The sequence below is a fragment of the Ursus americanus genome, chromosome 17 (genome assembly GCF_024610735.1).
Source record: "Ursus americanus isolate L20-20 chromosome 17, mUrsAme1.1.p, whole genome shotgun sequence".
Taxonomy (NCBI): domain Eukaryota; kingdom Metazoa; phylum Chordata; class Mammalia; order Carnivora; family Ursidae; genus Ursus; species Ursus americanus.
The window spans coordinates 34,724,706-34,747,746 of NC_142143.1; the positions used below are offsets into that span (position 1 = coordinate 34,724,706).

A 23,041-nucleotide genomic window follows, 5' to 3' on the forward strand; every position below is an offset into this window, starting at 1 on the left:
ATTCACTTCAAGAACGTAGAATAAGGCAGTAGGACAAGCGACTTAGTCTACATAATTGCTTTCCCAAAGCCACCGTGTTGGTCTTCGAAGGGTCAGTAGCAACACTCACCGGAGCATGTGGGCAGCACTGAAAACCACATCGAACTCCGTGCTGTCTAATTCGGCTGCTTTCTTTGCCATCTCTGCTGCTTCTATGAGGCGAGCTTCTTCCAGAAGAAATTGACCTGCAAGGTACAAAACCAAGTGAGCTTCAACTTGGAAACTACTACTCTAAACCTGTGAGACAAAGAAAGTCACTACAGAGAAAAATAGAGTGGTAATCATGATTGGAAGCTAAGATTTACGTGTGCTGTCCATCTACACCTCATTACTTGGTCATATTTTATATGCCTTTCCCTTCATTGCAGGACATCCTAATGTATCTGTCTGGCATATTCACAGAGTGGGGTTTTCTTTTTTCCTTAAAAAAAATCCCATATAGACTACTGAACCAAGAAATAAAATGGATACAGTTGAAGATATATTACAATTAAGAGTTGAGTTGATTTTCATTATTAGTCGTTTAAAACAGCTTGTCTCTGATGCATATGTACAAACAAGGCTATCTATATTGAGATGTATTAACTTCTTCTATTTAAGCAGCACTAAAATTACTGAAAGAACATACAAAGGTCCACTGAGCATTTACTTACTCTTAATCAGACTGACTAATAAACATGGAACAAATATTAATGTGCTCACATTTTTGAGATTACTTGCAGGTCAGCTTTGCAAGGTTGGAATTATTGCAGATAGAGCCATACTACTCTTTGAAACTATACCTTAAGAACTGGTATGTAGTGCTATCCCAGAAACATTCATAAAGACAAAAAAAAAAAAAAAAGAATTGGGTCCAATTTTAAGGCTGTAAATAGGCAAACAGAACAGGCTATTTGTTTTACAGCTGGGGATTTATCAACAGCAAAAGTAATGATCTTAAGCCCTGTGTGCCATGGATATTCAAATGAAAACCAAAATAACGCATAACAGAGAGATGCTGAAATCATTCATGTAACTTTTGGGCTTGCCTAGCTGTGGTCCAACAATTATCTCTTTTTGCTTCGGGTTTCCTGTTTGCTTAAAGTTCAAGATCTTAACAATATGAAAAAGAAGTTCTAAAAATGATTTGCAAGTCCTGAGCTGCACAGGGAAAAACAAATTTAAAAAATGGTAAATGGTAAATCCTCCCTGATGCTGGTGGTTTGAAAGAGCCCATTATTTACTGCTTATCTAATAAATATGACAAATTGTCTTCTAACCCAAAAGGACCAGTCCTTAAAACACAACAGGACATTTTCTGTTTTAAGAATTCATACTAAGCCACAGACTGCTTGTTATCCAAACGTCAATTGTAAGAAATGGTGAGTAACGATCAGCCAACTTATTAAAATGAAGTGAGTTTTAAGACCAGGAGTCAGAGATGTCTTAGCTATTTCTACAAAAAGTTGTACATCACTTTCTAAGTCTGTCACCTAACATTCTGTGCCTTTCTCAAGTCTCAGACATTGGGTGAGAAAATTATTAAGAACATTGATTTGTAAATACAGTTGACCCTTGAACAACATAGGTTTGAAATGTAAGGGTCCACTTATGCGTAGGGTTTTTTTTTTTTTTAAATAAATAGAGTACAGTACTATAAATATATTTTTCCTTCCTTACGATTTTCTTTTTTTTTTTTTTTAAGATTTTATTTATTTATTTGACAGAGACAGCCAGCGAGAGAGGGAACACAAGCAGGGGGAGTGGGAGAGGAAGAAGCAGGCTCATAGCGGAGGAGCCCGATGTGGGGCTCGATCCCATAACGCCGGGATCACGCCCTGAGCCGAAGGCAGACGCTTTAACGACTGCGCTACCCAGGCGCCCCTCCTTACGATTTTCTTAACATTTTTTCTGTAGCTTACTTTATTCTAAGAACACACAGTATGCTAACACATATAATATACAAAATATGTGTTAACGGTCTATACTATCAGTAAGGCTTCTAGTCAACAGGTTATTAGTAGTTAAGTTCTGGGGGTGTCAAAAGTTATACATAGATTTTCAACTGTGTGGGGATCAGTGACCCTAACCCCCATGCTGTTCAAGGGCCAACTGTAGTTACATTTATAAATAGAAAAAAAAAAACACATTACTTATGAAATCCATGTGTGTACTAACTATAAATATGTTGATAGGAGATTCAGCTGAAAGTATACGCTGTTTAAAGACAGTGAAACAAGAATTAGATACTCTATGGCATACTGAAAAATTAATACCTCACCATATAGATCTTAGTAAAGGATACCAGACTAAACCTATTCTTCAGTTAATTACTGTTATTATAGGTTTTCAAAATTAAAATGTAATATTAATTGCTACCTGCTTTCAAAGAATAATGTTTACCTAAGTAAATGCATTAATAAATATGTTAATTAATTATGTGATATTTAAACAAAGGATAATGTAGGAGTTTATTGATGGTTCTTTTTCCTTTCCAGACAGCTATTAACTCTGAAATGTGTTCTGTATTAACAGTTAGGAAAATGCAACAATTAACTGAATACTGAAGGTTATTTAGTAAAACTCATTACTCCAGACTATAGAGGGTAAAAAAGACACACTAGCTCTGGTAAAAAAGAAAGAGAAAAGAGGGACATGATATCTGTACTGTCCACACAGAAACAAAGGACATGACCAGGAGCTTCGGTGATGAAGATAATGATGCTCAATGGCGTAAGAGGTCAGCGTGTGTGCCATGCCCCAAGGGCAAAGCCTTTCAAGCTCCCTCGATGCCAAACACACCTTTAATGATCAACAACAACAACAAAGGATAACAACATTAACTAGTTGTTGAAAATCAAATATACAATTTTTATCATAGTTTTAAAACCTTTCTTTATGCTTTAAGTCAGCTTTGTCATGCAAAATGCAATTTACAGACCGTTTGCAAGGTCCCTAAACCACACGAAACATGTAATTTTTACTAAACAGTAACAGAAAAAAAATCCCCATAGGATCATTTTTAACAGAATTCATTCATCATCTTAACATTCACAAAAACAATATCACAACATATTAGTTAGGTATTTGCATAATTCCCCCCATTCTGTTCTCGACGAGCCATATATCTCAATATTCCAGCATTAGTGTTCTGCTATGATAAAGGCATAAAATATTATGCAGTGCGGACCGCTTGGTGTCTTTTTTTTCACTGAATTTGAAAATGTGAACCAAATCCGAAAGTGAATTATTATTCTGCTATGTTACATAATGATTGTTTGTTTGAAATATGGCCCAGAATTGATGGAAAAAGGAGCAATAAGCATTTCAAATACAGAGAACCAACATAAATGGGGAAACAAAGACACACTAGGTTTCTTCTTAATAATGATCCAAAGAGCCAATATTGATATATATTGGGGAACAAAATTTGCCCTTACTTCTTCTGGAAGACTTTGCCTTAAGTCACTCTTCTACCTGCTTCATTTATTATTGTTTCCTACTAGACACTGGTGCCTGACCCTTTGAACCACTTCTGCTTCCCTTAATGTAACCTGCTGTTTCACAACCTTATTTATCCCGAACTCTCAGGCTCTAAGGTTTCTATTGTCCCATCCCAATCGTCAGTCCATCTTGCCTACCTATTGTAACTGGACATCTTTTATTTTTAAGCCCTAAAACATTTCCTTCTTGGTAAATCTTTCTTTGACCACTTAGAATTGCTTATGACTAGTTCGTTGCAATATGATTTACCATCTAAACCAGAGCACTTTAAAGAATAAAAGGGAATGGTATTATTCATGAGGCAGGAATAAAGGGGGTATAAAGCAGAATAGCCTTAATATGGCCATCTCACTTACAGCATATGTGACAGGACGTGGGCATCAATCCTCTCATCTTTATCACTACTAGGTAGTGAATTGTTTTGTACAATGTCTTTGAGTCAGTGTTGGCTGAAAGTGATCAATATTAACAAGACAGACACAGGTGCTCTTTACTGAAGAATGTGTGCATCTACGCAAAGCCCACCAAGACTCAGCCAGATGCTGAGGCTCAGGGGGTTAATGCAGCTACCTGGGCTTTGATGGTGAGGGGAAACTACAAGGAGGACCCAGGGCAGTATGGGGAGTGGAAAGCAAAGCAGGCACTCTGAGGAGTCCATCTACAGTGGTGGATTCTGCAAGGTGTGACAGGTTACATTTTTCAGTGGCTCATAGCCTTAGCCCACATCAGAATCACCTGAAAGATCCGACAGACCAGACAGCTAGGCCTCATCCCCAGAGTTTCAGATTCGTTGGGTTTGGGGTAGAGCCCACAATTTTTTTTTTTTCCAAGATAAGTGTACTCTTCAATCCCCATCACCTATTTACTCCCCCAAACCACCCCCTTCTGGTAACCATCAGTTTGTTCTCTGTAGTTAAGAGTCTGTTTCTTGGGTTGTCTTTTTCCTTTGCTTGTTTGTCTCTTAAATTCTACATATGAATGAAATCATATGGTGTTTGTCCTTCTCTTATTTTGCTTAGAATTATTCTCTCTAGCTCTAACCATGTTGTTGCAAATGGCAAGACTTCATTCTTTTTTATGGCTGAATAATATTCTATCACACACACACACACACACACACACACACACACACACACCACCTCTTCTTTATCCGTCTATCAGTGGACACTTGGGCTGCTTCCATAGTCTGACTATTTTAAATCATGCTTCAATAAACACAGGGGCATATATATCCTTTTGAATTAGTGTTCTTATATCTTTGTGGGAAATACCAACTAATTTGATTACTGTATCATACGGTAGTTCTATTTTTAACTTTTTGAGGAAACTCCATACTTTTTTCCACAGTGGCTGCACCAGTTTGCATTCCCATCAACAGGGCATGAGGGTTCCATTTTCTCCACATTCTCACCAACACCTGTTGTTTCTTGGGTTGATTTTAGCCATTCTGACAGGTGTGAGGTGATATCTCATTGTAGTTTTGCTTTGAATTTCCCTGATTATCATCAGATGTTGAACATCTTTTCATTTGTCTATTGGCCATCTGGATGTCTTCTTTGGAGAAATGTCTGTTTACATCTTCTGCCCATTTTTTAATTGGATTTTTTTGGTTTTTTTGGCTGTTGAGCTGTATCAGCTCTTTATATAATTTGAATACTAACCCTTCATCAGATATGTCATTTGCAAATATCTTCTCCCATTCAGTAGGTTGCCTTTTAGTATTTTGGATTATTTCCTTCGCTGTGCAGAAGGTTTTTATTTTGATATAGTCTCAACAGTTTATTTTTGCTTTTATTTCCCTTGCCTCGGGAGACATATCTAGAAAAATGTTGCTACAGTCGATGTCAGAAATTACTGCCTGTACTCTTTTCTAGAATTTTTATGGTTTCAGGTCTCACATTTAGGTCTCTATCCATTTTGAGTTTATTTTTGTGTATGGTGAAAGAAAGTGGTCTAGTTTCATTCTTTTGCATGTTGCCGTCCAGTTTTCCCAACACCATTTGTTGAAGAGACTGTTTTTTTTCCCACTGTATATTCATTCCCCTGACAAATTCATTTGACAAAGGAGGAATGAACATGATGTGAGTTTTTAACAAGTTCCTACTAATGCTGCTACTCCATTGTCCATAGTTTGAGAACCAGTGTCTGATGGGAAGAAAATAACTGTTTTGTACCATACTCTGGATGCCCTGTCTGGAATTAGCCACCAGTTAGATTAAGATCTTCTGGTCAATCAACTACATGTAGCATGACCTTCCCTAAATTACAGAGAATAATGACCATGTTATATATATGTGTGTAGATAGAAAGATACAGCTGTATTAATAAGATATATGCAATAAATACAAGTTTACTCTCTCAAACTCTTAAAATAAGGAAACTTAAGAATTTTATCTTTCATATATTGAACAGTTATGAGAAATCACTTCTCTTTCACATGTAGTAAACAAACACATTCTTTGTGTTTGATAATTGAGCAGAATTTCAAATAAAGAAATCACAAAAATCTTAAGTAAAATATATTTTGTTCTCATGTATATATTGTGCTACCACACTTCATTATTTGTTTGGTTTATAATTTGTCTTACCCAAGTTAATTATCATCATCTTATTTAATTGTCTTCAATCAAAGGAAGAACAAAAGCAAAAACAAGATGAGAAATAACAGAAAAAAAGTAATCGGAGTAGAGAAACACAGAAAAGGATATTTAAAGGGAAAGCATTCTCTAGAGGTGCAGATACAAAGAATGTTAGGGAAACACCAGTTGACAGTTCTGGACTCAAGTGCTTCTGTATTACAGTTATACCATTTCTTCTCTGGACAATTCTCTAACTGAACCATTTAAACTACTTGGTGGATCTGTACCAACATTTCAATATGACAAGCTGGTAAAGATCAATCCTTCATTAATTCCTGGCTTTAAAAAACTGCCTGAAATGTAGAAATCCATAACAATGTAAGCTGACCATAAGCCTACGCTCAAATACTGCTTTGTAAAAGTTTTGCACATGAACTCCCCAGATTAGTTGGGGTTGGCATTTCTTACTAAAATATATGAAAAATTCACTATTTTGATCAGTGCAACTAAATCAAGGAGCTACAACAATCTGTAATAAGTGTCATGATGACACAATTCTCTTTGGGAAAAATCATAGGTAGCTTTAAAAAACGTTGAAAGACAAGAAAATCTTATTTATAAAATAACAGCTAGAATTTAACATTTGCATTAAAATACTTCCCCTTGGCAGAAGACATCAGACCATCTAAACAGATCCACAACTGACTGGCTCCTACCACTAGGACGTTGTCTCAAGCCACCACGTTACTCTGGATTGCAGCAATAACCACCTAACCAGTCTCCAAACTTCTGCCCTTGACCTACAGGGTATTCTCAACACAGCAGTCAGAATGATCCTATTAAAATGGGAGTCAGTGCCCATCATTCTACAGCTGACTTAGGGAAAGTGACTGTCCTTAAACTGGACTACACAGCCTAATAGAGTCATCAAGGAGTTCCTCCCCCAACCTCTTACCCCATTCTCTGACCTCATCTCCTTTGTCTCCTACTACTCTCCCTCTTGGTCACTTATTCAATGTACACTGGCCTCTTGCTGTTGCCTAACACATTGGAGAAATAAAGACTCCTGCTACAAGGGTGTTTATTTGCCATTGCCTCCACTTGGAGTGCTCTTCCCCCAGATACCACAGTGGCTTACTGTTACTTCTTGGCACACTGTGGGGATCTAATAACTACACATTCAATAACAAGACTGTATTACCTATATCTCCATGTGGTTACTTTCTTGATCTGCAAGAGCCAGCTAGAATCTAGCCAGCATAGGTCACCAGGCACTTGCCTATTCATATCCTCTCGCCTTAGAGTGATTTTAGGCAGGGCTGCAGTAAATGGCTACAACATGCTGAGTATTGCAAAATTTCCAAGGCTGCCATTCACAGTGAGGTCTCTATGAACAGTGCCTCTGGAATATAAGCAACATGACAGCCCTGGTTTTAGATCTCTGCATTTCCCTCGGAATATGACAAATAATCCAGGCATCAATCACGCCTTCAAAGATACCTTAATTCCAGAATAGTTCAAACTATGCAATTTGGCTAAAATCTATTATATCCCATTGTACTTTGGAATAAATTCAATAGTCTGGAAAAAAGAAGAAACTACAGATTAACATATCCAACCCAAGAAATGTATATTGTGCCTAATACACATAGATGTAGTCATACTTGCAGTGGACAAGGGGGAAGATAAATGCAACACTTATCCTTCAAACAGTTCCAACTTAGTAGAGGAAAGAGGAGATTATGGAGATAGTTGAACCACAAAACGGATATAAATTTGAGGAGATGCAAGGTCTCACAGGCTAAGTGGATCATATCCGGATGGAGGTAAATGTTTGTTTGCCTTTGTTCAACTTATAATTAATACTGAATATACACAGAGTAAAGGGCACAAGGAGGGCAAAGTATCACTTGAATTTTCACACAGTGGCACTAGTCATATAATCAGCAGCCAGGTCATGAAAAAGAATAGCCAGAAGCACATGTCTAAACTTTTTCAAAGATTCAGATGACTGGAACAGGGGAAAAAAGCCTGGAAGATGGTGGAAATATGCGGGCTGATTTTGGTGACATCAAATGGTAACAAGACAGGTGGGTAAGGCGGAACTGAAGCAAGCCCTTTATGGAGTGTTTCTATTAAGGAAGGTGAGTAAACACTCCCGATGAGACAGGGTTGGGGATAATGCAATGCTCAAGATTTAAGACAACCTGCCCAAAGGAGATGCTGCCAAAGGGAGGATGTTAATGTATGCTAATTAGACCTGGGAGGATTAAAAATATGGAGGGGAATCATCTCTTTTGCTTCTATGAAGGAAGGCTTGCTGAATGTCTGAGAATTCCTTGCATTTTTAGGTATGTTCTTACTCCCCCCCACCTTTTTTTAAAGATTTTATTTATTTATGAGATAGAGAGAGTAAGCGAGAGAGAGCATGAAGGCAGGGGAAGGGCAGGGAGAGAGGGAGAAGCAGGCTCTACGCTGAGCAGGGAGCCCAATGCAGGGGCTTGATCCCAGGACTCTGGGATCATGACCTGAGCAGAAGACAGATGGTGTTAACCAACTGAGCCACCCAGCCTTTTTTTTTTTTTTTTTAAGTAATCTCTGTGCCCAATATGAGACTTCAACTCATGACCTTGGTATCAAGAGTCACTTGAGCCAGCCAAGCACCCCTGCTCTTACTCTTTAAAATCAATCTCTCTCCTATGAGAAACAAACTGAGGGCCCCAGAGGGGAGGGGGGTGGGAGAATGGGATAGGCTGGTGATGGGTAGTAAGGAGGGCACGTATTGCATGGTGCACTGGGTGTTATACGCAACTAATGAATCATCGAGCTTTACATCGGAAACCGGGGGTATACTGTATGGTGACTAACATAATATAATAAAAAATCATTAATTAAAAAAAATAAATAAAAATAAAAAAATAAAATCAATCTCTCTCGAGGCACCTGGGTGGCTTAGTCAGTTAAACGGGTAAGTGTTTGACACTTGATTTTGGCTCAGGTCATGATCTCAGGGTCATAAGATTGAGCCGTGCGTCAGGCTCTGCGTGAAATTTCTTTCTCCTTCTCCCTCTGCCCCTCCTCTACTCTCATGTGTGCTTTCTCTCTCTCTCTCAAATAAATAAATAAATCTTAAAAAAAAAATACATGAAACTAATCTCTCTTCCCTTCCCTTCTATTAGTTTTGTTGCTTTGTGTTTTTGTGCTCTTGGCAGCTTGATTTAATAACGGCTCTGGTTTATTGAGACAAACCCAATGTGATAAATGTGCGGTAGTTACTGGCCAAGAAAACAGGTGGGCCAGATGAACAAGGAAAGGATGCCCAGGAGAGCAATCCAGACTGCTCACTTTGAGGCTGGGAGGGCACAGATCTGTCCCTATGTGAACATGAGATCAAAAATTTGCCCTGAATTGGACAGGTGGCAAGGAAGGTGTCTACCGCAAAGGAGATTAGAGGAGCAGCAGGCCAGGGCTCTGTGCTCAAGCAGGAAGGAGTTCAGGAAGACTAGGGATGCTTTATTGCATTTATTTCTCCCCTGACTCTTTCCAAAAGGGTTATGAGATGCCAGAAAACCATTGAGGGAGTTATGAAGACTGTCAGATAGAGAGTGGGAAGTAGAGGGGAGGCAAGGAGGACAAGACGGTGGACTGGGGAGGAAGTAAAGAGAAGACTTTAGGGAAAGAACATGTGGGGGGAGGAGCAGGAAGGGAGGATTAGGACAATCTACTATAGGTATAAGTAATATGTAGATTTAATAGAGATCAAGTGCACTATATAAAGGAAAACAAGTTCATGCTAGGTTTCACACGATCTGAGGAGTTTTACCACCTAAAGATGAAGGGGAAGACATGACTAGATGAGGATGGGACCTAATCAAAGATATGGAGATGAGGAGTGTCATTTCCTAGACAAGGACACTGTAAGGAAAGAGATGAGGTAGACATGAGGCTCAAACACAGGGGAAGTCAGTAAGAAGGGAGTGTGCCTCTGGGACTAGCTTGGGGTGGTAATAAGAATGCAGACCGGTGGCTCCAAGAGCCAAATGCTCACATCCTCTTCCTCGGACCGGACCGTGCCCTCCAACACCATCTCAATGGCTTCTTCTGATGTATTCATTTACGGAGGTGTCGCTGAGGCACAGAAGAGTTAATGACAGGGTAGCAAACTTTGGGAACAATTGTTTTCAATTAAGTGGAAGGCAGAACATAAACAAGAATCTAAAAGTGCATTCAATTGCTAAATCGAAAGAGCTAAGACTGGAAAACAGTATCTCTCTTTTTCCGCTCTCTGCCTTCCTTGCTTTCTCTCTTTCTCCCCTCTCTCTCTCTGTTCCCAATTACTTGTTACTTATAATATTCATTCTTCTTGCAAACAATTATTCCTTTTCCATTCTGTCTGCATGTTGATGGATACAGATTCCTCTTTAATATCTAGATTTTTATTGTCTCCTCTTCCCCTAATTTCTGTCTCTTTTTCATATACCTTATTCAAAAATTTTTCTGTATGATCCGTTCGTTCTCTAAGATATGATTATGGGTTCTACTATATTTTAAAAATAATAAATGGTATTGTTACAAGTTACTGAACATATATGACATGATAGTTATTTTATAAAATTGTAAACGAATTCTCACAACCTGATGATTGCAATCATCTCCAGATTAAGAAATTGAGGAACACGGGGACTAGCAAAAGGCAGACCATGCTCAAGGAGTAATCAACAGAGGGTCTGGTCTGGGAGAGCCTCATTCCAAAATCCACTGCACCCTCTATTCCCTAATCTAAAGTTTAACTCCGTTCTTACCATCTTCTTTTGTGGCTTCTGGTGTCCCATACAAAGACAGGGTCAATGGAATATGTAAATTGTTGCTATAATCTGAATGTTTGTGCCTCCACCACCACCACCACCCCCCCCCCGTTCATGTTTTGAAATCCAGAGCCCTCCTGAATGGGATTAATGTCCTGACAGAAGGACCCCAGAGAGCTAGCTTGCCCCTGCCACCACATGAGGGCACCGTGAGAAGACTGTCAATGGGGAAGGAGGCCTCACCAGACACTGAATCTGCCCGCATCATGATCTTCAACTGACAGCCACCAGAACTGTGAGAAATAAATCTCTCTTGTTCATAAACCACCCACGTATGCTGTGCTGTTAACAGCAGCCCAAATGAACTTAGTACTTAACTGTACCTTTTTCTTAGCAAAGCATCATCTAGTTATGATTTAAAACAAAGTGGATTCTATTCCCCTGCAAAAACTGAAAGCAGAGATGAGAAAAGGAAAGAGTTAAACTAACTAAAGGTCAGTCCATCCTTCTCTAGTCATTCTTTTTTTTTTTTGCAAAAATACTGAGGGGCTGTCTTCTTTGTGTGGGGCACAGCAGCCAGTGCTAGAATCCCCAGAGCAAGGTCACTGTGCTTATTTTCATGACTCTTTGATTTTGAGCCTTGGTTTCTTTGCTTTGCAAACGGGGATAACCTTGCTGTGTTATCAGAAAGAGCAAATGAGAAAATGTCAGTATGCTAGGTGGGGTGAGGTCTGGTGCCCTCGTTTTTCTTTTCACTCCTCTTTACATGAGCTCCTTCTCTCCCTCTCTACCTTTCACGCTCTCTCCCTATCTTGATGACCTCAAGCGGCCCTTCCTTCCTGAGGCTTTTAAGTACCTGATTATGAGAAGGTACTTCTCCACCAGCAGTCCCCCAAAAACTCAACATCCTGGGGCTTTGCCACCAGTGGGGACCCACCAGGCTTCCGTTTGGTAAGAGTATATCTTTAAAAGCGGAAGGCAAACCATAAACCTATCCCAGGCTTAAGAGTCAAAGGAGGTTCAAATCCTTCCTCTGCCAACTTGCTGGGCCTTCAATATTGTCACGTACACTCCTGATACCTTAAATCCCAAGTCTGTAAAATAGGGACAATATTATTTCTGCACAATGTTGGATTACTGAAACAACAAAAGATACATAAAAACACTCAGCACTGGTGCAGAAACATAACTGTTGAACACTGAACTTCAATAACAGCACTAGCATTAAGGAGCACAGATGTGCCCAGCATGAAACCAAACACTTCTCTTCATGTAAATTCTCAAAACGCTGGAGTCAGGTCATATCATATTACTTGAATTGAGTCAATCATCCTAATATTGTGAAACATCCTATAATCGTTGTACATTTTATAATAATAGTATCAACAGTATCTTTCTTTTTTTTAGAGTTATGATAAAATATGGTGGATGCTTTGGTCTAAATGTTTGTGCCCTCCCCAAATCCATATGTTGAAATCCTAATACCTAAGGTGATGGTAATAAAAAACAGGGGGGGTTGATTCCCAACTTTCAGTGTAGTTGATACATATCTTATGTATCAATAAACCTACCAATAGAGCATGTATGGACAGAAAAAAAATCTCTGTTAATCTCCTATATTGATTAAGAGACGGTGCCATGTTAACGGTCAGGAATGCCTTGGTTCAAACACTGCCTCTAGTATTAACTGGCACTGAAATATTGGGTAATCTACTTTACAGCTCAATGACTTCGCTTTGCTCATCCGTAAAATGGAGACAGTCAGGTAACCTCCCCACTAGGCTTTTGTGGAGATTAAATGAAAAGTCCATGAGAATTCTCAGGACACAAAAGTCCTAAGTAAATGCTTGTGTTTTTGTTATATTTGATGAATTCATCATGGAAATATGGTACTTAATAGAGAATTTAGGCAAGATGCCTTTCTCTTTTTATTCCTCTCTCATTTAATTTTTACATGTTAAATTTTACATGTTGAGTTCAGTTAAATAATTTTTGCATAATTACTTGCTTACTATAATTTTCCTGATATCTTTTCTACAACTATCTGAACGATAAAGATACTTATTCTTTCACATTTTATCAAATATACATTCCTTCATAATGTACTCATTAAAGAAAATATAAAATAGAAATTAAGCCTGCCCCCACCCCAAAAGGCTGCAAGAGTCCAAAAAGATAAAACATCTATTATTAATATAGCTTGTTCGGTCTTCCTTTCTTCCTCCCTCCCTCCCTTCCTCTCTTCCTTCTTTTTTTTTTCCCCTCCAGAGAAAGTGCATGCGTGGAGTGGGGAAGGGCATAGGGAGAGAGAGAATCCCAAGCAGGCTCCACACCCAGAACAGAGCCTGACACGGGGTTTGATCTCACGACCTTGAGCTCATGACCTGAACCAAAATCAAGAGTTGGACGCTTAACTGACTGAGCCACCTAGGTGTCCTTGCTTTGCTTTTCTAATGACGTAGTTATTTTGTAAAATTTAATCACTCTTCATGTACAATAACATAGGCAGTTGTCTCTGTTATTATATGTTCTTTATAAGTTTAACTTAGGATTTTAAATATTTCATCAAATGGAAGTAACACTAACTTAATCATTTTCCTTTTTCAAGAATTTAGATGCTTTTCCATTGTTGCCTCTAACAAATAGCAATGCTGTGCTCCAATTACTACCTTTTGTTGATAATCTTAAATACAGAAAAAAATATTTCCTTAACAGATACTTTCATAAGAATTTTTGAGAATAAATGCTAGAGTAACTTAAGGAAATATACTGTTATTTGAAAGTGAATTTCTTTATTTCTAATGAAATTCTATATTTACCTATCTTAAAATCTGTTATATTTCCTCTTTGGGGAATTATTTGTTCATATCCCCCGGTCTTTATATACTGTTTTCCTTGTAGTTTTACAACTTCTCATGTCTTAAGTAGACTGATGTTTATCTTGTGATCTTATGGAAATTATTTCCTATCACTTCACTGTTTGTCCTTTAACTGTATTTCTTTTGGAAATACATTAAGCCTTTAATTTTTCCTTTATTCTTTGCTTATAAGCTTAGAGAATCCCTTTCCTGGTTTTCCCATTTTATTCATGATAAAGTTTTAATTCCAAAAGGCTTGCAAAAATACCTCACGTAAAATACACACAGGTTTGAAGATTAAAAAGATTAAATAATATTGGGGCGCCTGGGTGGCACAGTGGTTAAGCGTCTGCCTTCGGCTCAGGGCGTGATCCTGGCGTTATGGGATCGAGCCCCACATCAGGCTCCTCTGCTGGGAGCCTGCTTCTTCCTCTCCCACTCACCCTGCTTGTGTTCCCTCTCTCACTGGCTGTCTCTATCTCTGTTGAATAAATAAATAAAATCTTTAAAAAAAAAAGATTAAATAATATTAACCTATTAGACACATTGTAATAACAGCAAATTTAAAAATAAAAAATCAAAGGTAAGAAATGACAGTTTGGAATGACATTTAGAAATATCATGTTCTAATTCTACATCTGTGAACTGTGTGCTGTCCTTGGAGCAATAAAGGGCCACAAATACTGATATTTTAATAAAATATTTTGGTCTTAAGCATTAAACATAATTGTATGTCAATACAATTTCACAAAAACTCACCAAAAATGTATTTTCATTTTAAATCAAAGAAATACCATTATTTAGTTGTTTCATTTTTTAAATTACTCTTGAAGTTTATGAAGTGATTAAAATAAAATGTTACAACACAATCAACCCCAGTTCACTGCTATCTTCTGACTAGCTTTAATTACGATAATAAAAAATACAGACCTCTTTCCAATTTGACCTATCATGCATTTTTAACTTCCCCTTTCAGTGTTCACTGACGAAATATCAAATATAACATTTTAACAATTTCCTCCCGGACCTACTTTTTTTTCAGATTTATTTTATTATTTATTTGAGAGAGAGAGAGAAAGAGAGAGCACGAGCAGGAGGCACAGAGGGAGAGGGAGAAAGAATCTCAAGCAGACTCTGTGCTGAGTGTGGGGCCTGATGCAGGGCTTGATCGCACGGCCCTGAGATCAGATGCTTAACCCACTGTGCCACCCAGGCACCCCAGGACCTACTTTTTAAAATGACATTTAAGAGCATCCTGAAGACAAACAGATTATAATATTAATAATAGAAAGTTCTGGACTTAGAACTTGACAGAGCTGGACTTTTCAAGTTCTTTTCCCACTATGTGTGTTGAAAATTTCTGATCCAGAGAATCACTCGAGAATTCTGAACTTCCATTGTTTCAGTCAAATGGAGCTGAGATCTATTCCTACCTCACAGGAGTTACATAGGATCGAGAAAGATCAGGATAAATGTAGTAAGACGTTTTCAGGATTCTAAAATTGATAAGTAGAGCCAAATAATAATCCAGATAACAACAATTTAAAAAACTGTACACTTCTCCATGGGTTTAAGAGAAAGAAGGACAAAATGGTTGCCCCTTTACATTAGAAATGATTTCATGGTTGTCTGAATCAGTCCTCTTCCATTCCCAAAGCTTGAATTCTTTCTAGCATTCTTATAAACTCACAGTTAGAAAATCTTCAATAGTCATTAATTTCATAAGCTGGCGGCTCTCATAAATTGTGTGTTCCTCCTATGGAGCTAGAATGTATCTTCTCAGAGTTTCTAGCTATGGTCCTAGTTTTGCCCTTGAACTAATCCTCCAGATTATACGCTGTGCCTTCTGCATCAAGCACTTTCTCTGCTTTATTTTCTCCAATATATCCCCTCATATATTTAGTTTTTTCTGGTGAACTCCTACTATTTATTCAAATATAGTTTATGTGTAAGTTCATCAGGCATAGTTCTCCTGCACCCCAGCCCTCAAATCAAGGCCCCTTCATTCTATTCCTTTATAAAATCAATTGTAATTATAATTAAATGATCATTTTTACAACATGTGCCTCCCTTACCAGCTTGGAAACTCCGCTGGAGCCTGTCTTGTTCCCTGTTGTCTCCCTACATCTAGCTTGAAAAATATTGAGTTGGACCAAGAGGTTCAGGACTCATCACTATATAGCTGAACCCTTGGAATGAACAACTTCACCCAGAGAGTGTAACTGTAATAAAGAAAATGAGGCTAAAGGCTTAACTCTTAAAAACATACAGTTAGAGATTGATAGGAAAAGAAGAAACCGCCCAAGGTCTACATAAAACTGTACTTCTCAAGAGCATTTATCACAATCTGCTTCCTTTTCATTTTTTATGCTTTTGTCCTAATGAAGTCCCATCTACCCAGATTTATACATAGTGTGTATCTCATAACAAATGCATATTGACTTAAGTTGTTTCAATCTACATAAAATTTACTACTATGCAAATAAAGAAAAAATATATTCTGTTTGACAAAATGGTTTTCCTCCTAATTCTTAAAAAAAGAGAAAGATTTCTTGTCTTGACTTCTATTCTTTTGGCAGAAGCTCTCCATTGGAGCCACTGGGAAAACCATGGAGAATCCCTTGAATTACAGGCCCAAATGACACATCAAGGCACCAAATCCTCATCTTCGACATTTATAAACTAATTTTCATAAAGACGTTACATGACTTGTTCCATGTGGACATGGGATACACTGTAAGCTTGATGACGTATGAATGCAACATTATACTATCACTGATACCATAGTTTGAAACCTGTTTTATACACATTCTTTAAAATTTTTGATGCAAGATCAGTGAGAAATTGAGTATATATTAGCAACAACATGAAATCTTAGTAGAGAAAAACATTTTGAAAGCCCACATCAACTCTTTCACACTTTACAGATAAGTAATCTTAATCCCAGCTATTACTGGTACCAGAAAGTCCTACATTTAACAAATTTATTGAACCAGTTTTATAAATCTATCTAGCTTTCTGTGTTGCAAGGCAACCTGAAGAAAAAAAGACAATTTGCCATGCAAGCCTTCCCCCAAAACACAAAACTAGTGGATTAAAAATAAAAATAACTGAGAGTACTTTTAAACACTGCCTTTAATGGTCATTGCAGCCAATATAAATTCTGTAATTCCCTCTGTCTAGTCCCAAATGGACGGTATTTTCAAAGTCATGTGTATTATTAACAAGCAAATCAAAAGCACATCAACACCCAGGAGAGTGAATTTCCAATAGAACATAACTCACCAATGCTGGCATTTTCATGGGCATTTGCAAAAGTATTGGGGGAAAAAAAAAAAGACACAAACCAACATGCATATTTTATTTAAACATTTGTTTTTAAGCTGAGGAAGTATTATTATTCATTCACTTGTGGGTATAAGTATCCTAAGAATATCCACAACCAGTACGTTGGCAGAGAACTGATAGGAATCATATTATGTATCCTCTTGGACAAGAAGTAATAAAAATGCTAATGGAACAAACTTTCGGTCTATTTTGGAACCTACATTCAATTCTAAAATGGAGAACCTCTAACTGAGCTCAACCAACATTTATTGCACATTACCATGAGTAGGACAATATGCTAGATATTGGTGCAAAAATAAAAATCAGGGTCTCTCCACTCTCAATTAACTTTGAATTTTCTAAAGCAAGTAAGTGTGTGTACTTTCAATATAAGTATTTACATTCCCACAACCACTCCCAAGTCTAAACTATCTTCTCTTGACTAAAACATAGCAACAGAGTTCCCCTAGACCTTTCCCTAGTCCTGTCTCCTCCAGACGGTACCTTCATTTGCCCCAGGAAGAAACTGCAAACTCCTTAGCTTGGTTGATAAAACCCAACGGACTCAGCTCTGCTTTCTCTCCAGTCTCATCTTCTCCCCCTTCTCATCTGGCTCAATATAATCCAGTCACAGGTGCCTTCCTTCTCTGCTGTCAACACAAGTTTGCTCTTGCCTTTGACCTTTGAACTTTGTTTCTTCTATCTCAAATGCTCTTACCTGGCTCTTCAAATAGCTGGTTCACCCTTACAGATTTCAAATATCACCTCTTCACAAATGTTCTCCTTGACTACTTGCTGTCAAGAAGCTCCCCATTTCCCACCACACCACCTTCTAAAAATAACTTCACCCTATTTATTTCATACATAGCACTACTCACTTTCTGAAAACAGAACAGTACCGTGCACCATCAGACACACTGTATACACATTAAAATGAATAAAAATCCTTTCCTGAACATTTTAAGCTGAATTATGATTATATGCATTTGACATTCTAAAACTGCATAATTGGACCTACTAATTCAAAGTATCTACCTACTTACCTACCTGCATATCTGCTTGTGTATCTCCCCATACATTAGAGAAGAAAAGGCAATGGCAGTTATCAAGGGACCCAAAGGTTAGTTACTTTCAAACAAACTGGGCAAGCCAATTTCATTTCTCTAGGCTTCAGTCAACTTATTTGTACAACAGAGGGATTACAGCAGACCATTTAAAAGAAAATTCCAGTTCTAAACTTCAGTCATTTGAAGATTTCCCCTAAATCAAATGTACATTTTTTTAGAACACAGAGAAGAATATCAAGCATTCGGTGATGGGCTTCCTGTCCATTTGTAAATTATTTTGTCTTCACTATTACCTTTTATTTTTTAAAAGATTTTATTTATCTGACAGAGAGAGAGACAGCGAGAGAGGGAACACAAGCAGGGGGAGTGGGAGTGGGAGAAGCAGGCTTCCTGCTGAGCAGGGAACCCGATGCCGGGCTCAATCCCAGGACCCCGGGATCATGACCTGAGCCGAAGGCAGACGCTTAACGACTGAGCCACCCAGGTGCCCCCTTCATTACTACTTTTTGATGCTTCATCTTGAGTCTTTCTTATTTCCCATTCCAGAGTGGGAAAAAGTACTGAAACTCTTTCATTAAATTATAGGGAATTATGTAGTCATTCCTCCCATTGAAAATACATATAAGTTTAATAGTGTATGTGCACTAAAAACTTTAAAATAATATAGGAGTGCTAAGAAGAATCTGTTTTTACACACACAGTTACAGAATGTGCATTATCACTATTTTTCAAGTAACTATACGATAAAGGATTTGTTGCACTTTCTGTTAAAGCTAAATCCAAAAATTTCACCCTACCACCAACACTGGAAAAAAAAAATCAGGAGGATGATGTCATATAAAAAAAGAATAAAACAATAGAAGTGGGTAAAGACAGACAAGTCAGAATAGTAAGGAGGCAAACTCTTACAATGAAGACAACAGTGCTTTTTCCCATTACAATTCAAATAAAATGTAAAGGAATTGACTGTGAAAAACCTAAAGCATATAATAAAATTATGGGAACAAGATTAGAAGATGTATCAAGTAGAATTAGTTTGAGGTAAAGGAGACACAGAAGGCAAGACGGGAAAAAAAAATCTACTTCAAAAGATGCAGTAAGAAGAAGTTCTCTAGCACTCAGGGAAAATAATCATGGACCTACTTTAATGCACAGTAGGGGTGCCCAAAATAGTATGCATGAGAAAATCTAATTTAAAATACTTCATATGAGAAATCCTGTAAAAATAAAATAAATTCTGCAGCAAACTGAAATTAGTTGACTGCCAATTTAACATGGCAATAACTGCATCGTGAAACAAAATCCGGACTAGTTATGCAATAACCCATGTGAAATTACAGGCTGCGTTATGCTGGAAAGATAAAGCATCACGACCCGAGATTTATAAACATAGATGTAAAATGTCAATAAACAAATGGACTCGTGGTTGGTAAAGTGTATCCTTCGTTTTACTTTTTCCATTTTTCCACACTCACAGCCTGTCACTGAATTTAGTTTTACCAGTTGTAAAATGGAAGAAAGAATTCACTTTAAGATGGATATTAGTTATTTCCTCAAGATTTAACCACCATGTATCTTTCAGTTTACTACTTGATAATAACACATCAAAGCCAACAAGAGTGGTCAAAAATCATTTTTCTCCCAAAGGATCAGGAAAATTAAATGCTTTTTGGTTCCTTGAAACCCATGCCAACTACAAATGTGGTAGAAATAAGTACATCTTACCCAACACCAAACTAGCTATATACTTCACCTCACTTAACACATGACTCACTAGTAATGATAGAGTGGAGTGTGACAGAGCTGTTATATAAGTTCATTCTGGACTGATTAAGGCCAAGGCTAAACTGAATGAGAAAGACATCTTTTATACCATTTACGGTTTATCCTTGATCCCAATCTCAGGTATCTAGAGGCCTGGGCGTATTTCTATTTTCCAGAAAGCAAGATTCTGTGGTCAAAACATAAACCTCTAGAACCTCAAAATGATATATACGGTCAGTGAACAATAAGTTAGCATTTACAAATATAAAAGAGTAATATTCTGGCTCTATACCATGCATCATGCAAGGAGCAAGATGCTTTCCTGATGAGACCTTATTTACACTTCACACTGGACTTGAAAGAGACAACTGTGAAAATGCCTCTCCCCACTGAAGTCCTATGAAAATTACTAATGGGAAATTTAATGCATAGCCCTCGATAACATGACTGCTTTGAATGAGAAGCTAAGACCACAGCATGGGGCGAAATCTGCAACAACGAAGTCCATGCCCTCTCAAAATGCTCTTTGCCAGCAAATCCTAAATCTCATACCAACATTAACAGTAAATGTGGGGGATGTGGAAAAAACTATCAACCACTCACCATAATGCATGTAACAGTTTCCTTTGGTGGGATCCAGCTCAATAGCCTTCAAGAAGAACTTTTCAGCCTCACTCTTACGACCCTTGAAAAACAGAGAAAATGGATGATTCAGCAGTAGATCATGAAGGATTCTTTACCTCCTGAGCCCAAATGAAGTAAGTAGACTGATGTCTACTTAGCAATCATCACACACACATAAAAGTGTTTTGTTTTTATCTAAACAAGGATGACCGAGGGAAGTATGCCGAGAGACAAGACTGAAGTCAGAATCCTGGGAAACACCAAGATCAGAAGAATAGACAGGGAAAGTGAGTTCATCAAAGAGATCAGAGAAGAGGCCAGGAAGGCAAGAGAAAAAAGTGAAAAAAAGGTTTCACGAAAACCAAAAGGATGAGATAGTTTTAAGGAATGGTGGAAAACATCATTTTCATTTTCTATTTTATTTTCTCCCTTCCATTTGTTTCCTCTTCATTTCTTCTTCCTTGTAAAGAATTTGGAGTATTTTGGCTTTTGAGATGATTTTGTCCTAATGGCTCACTTTACATACGAAGAAACTAGGTCACAGTTCATTGAATCTCACGCAACTACTGCTTATCCTTGCTGATGCCATTTGGGACTAAAATACTCCTAAGCCAGGATTTAATCTAAAGCTGGACTTCTTCCTAGCTATAGTTTTAATTGTAAGTAAACATTACCATCATCCCCAGAAGAAAATAAGCAAAAAGTAGGGGGAAAGGCTTGTAGGCAATAGACTGACTTTTCATGAAACAATATGCATCCTTGCAGATCCTAAAACTCTATGTTCTTTACTGTGTCACACTTCTGAGCTAAAATTGCCTACAGAGTAACACAAAGGGGTGGCTTGAGGTAGAAGAGCCCCAAGAATAACTTTCCTGGGGCAAGTCTGTCTTGCCCTGCAAGGCTGGAATGAAGAGCTATGCTGTCTGAGTGGCAACAAGGCACTGGGTTGTAGACGTGTCCAGAAGTCACGGTCTAGATTAAGAGAACTCATCTGATCGCCTTGTTCCTTCTAACTTACACACTATCTACCACGAGAACTTCAGGCAATGTTTTTCTCTTTCTTCAGATATTTTTTAAACCACTGTTATGGAGATAAATCTTGCAAAGGTACAGGTGTGTAATTAACCTAATATTCTACATCCCACCATTCAACTTTGACTCATTTCTGTCTACTCCATCCTTTTTGTTCCCTCATTCATTTAAAAAATTCACTGTTGCTACATTTACTCACCATTACTCTCGCCAGTACGACCCAGCCTACATAGAGCTTCCACCGTCTATAGCGGACAGTAGACAAGCAGCACCTTCATTTCCTCTTTCATTTCACTAATGCTACTCCAGTCAATAACTTCCCTTAACTCAGAAGTCTCACTAAACACCCAATAATTAAAATTTTAATTCCCTGCCATATTTCTCATAACACTTTAACTTCAAAGGAAAAAAAGGAAAGTACAGGCAAAATGCTCCCCACACATACAATGCTTTAATGAAGTTACTAAGACTTAGCAAGAATCATACAAAGTTAGGATTCCTTAAAATAGTTAAATAACTGTAGTGAACCAGGCAGTGTAATGTGTTAAGTTCAGATCATAGATTCTAGGCATTGGTGTAGCCATGTGACCCTTAGAAAATTATATCATCTCGTAGCTATAATGTTCTCTATTACAAAAATGAAGATAGGTGGAGCACAGGGAATTTCTAGGGCAGTGAAACTATTCTGTAGGATACAGTAATAGTGGACACATGTCATTATATATTTGTCAAAACTCATAGACAACACTAATGCAAATTGGTAAGAATAGGAAAACTGTGTAGGGTAGTAGGAGGGTAAGGGAGTAAATGGGAAATTTTCGTTCAATTTTTTAAAAAAATATTTTATTTGACAGGGGAGGGGAGTGCAAGTGGGGGGAGGGGCAGAGGGAGAGGGAGAGAGAGAATCCTAAACAGACTGCGCCGAGTGCAGAGCCCGACCCCATGACCCTGAGATCACAACCCGAGCCAAAATCAAGTCAGATGCCCAACTGAGCCACCCAGGCACCCCTCAATTCTTTTTTATAAACCTAAAACTGCTCTAAAAATAAAGCACATTAATTTTAAAAGGAAGATAATCAAATCTACTTCATAAGATTAGTAGATTATCTGAGATGAAACATAAGAAGTAGTTATTATAGTACCTAGGTATATTATAAGTTTGTAATAAATGTTAACTATTATACGCACACACACACACAGTATGCAATAGAATGCAGAATTCTGAATGTCAAAGGATATGTTTTGTTATATACACAGTCTCAGAAACACGTGATCGGCCTTTAAATCATCATTAGAAAATGATGCACAAAGAACTTGCAGAAGATAATAAAAGATGCAAAATGAAAACTATCATTGTAAAGAGTCTATACAAATGTTATATGCGAATATACAAAAGGTCTGTGAACCTTCTTCCACTTAAGTTTTTCAGGATAGAGAAGAAACTGGCTCATTTATCAATGTCA

The 23,041-nt window shown here is 37.8% G+C and overlaps 1 protein-coding gene across 4 annotated transcripts in view; it reads right to left on the reverse strand.

The window, feature by feature from the left end:
• Window positions 1-23,041, reverse strand: part of TMTC2 (transmembrane O-mannosyltransferase targeting cadherins 2) — an 835,540-nt gene that overhangs the window by 514,725 nt on the left and 297,774 nt on the right. For all 4 annotated transcript variants that reach the window (XR_015727148.1, XR_015727149.1, XR_015727150.1 and 1 more), the window contains exons 9-10: window positions 20,526-20,607; window positions 110-224 (exon numbers count right to left, since the gene is read on the reverse strand). Coding sequence is in view for 1 of the 4 variants with exons in the window: in XM_045780076.2 (XP_045636032.1) it covers window positions 110-224; window positions 20,526-20,607 (197 nt within the window). In the remaining 3 variants the exon portion in view is untranslated. The remainder of the gene's footprint in view (window positions 1-109; window positions 225-20,525; window positions 20,608-23,041) is intronic.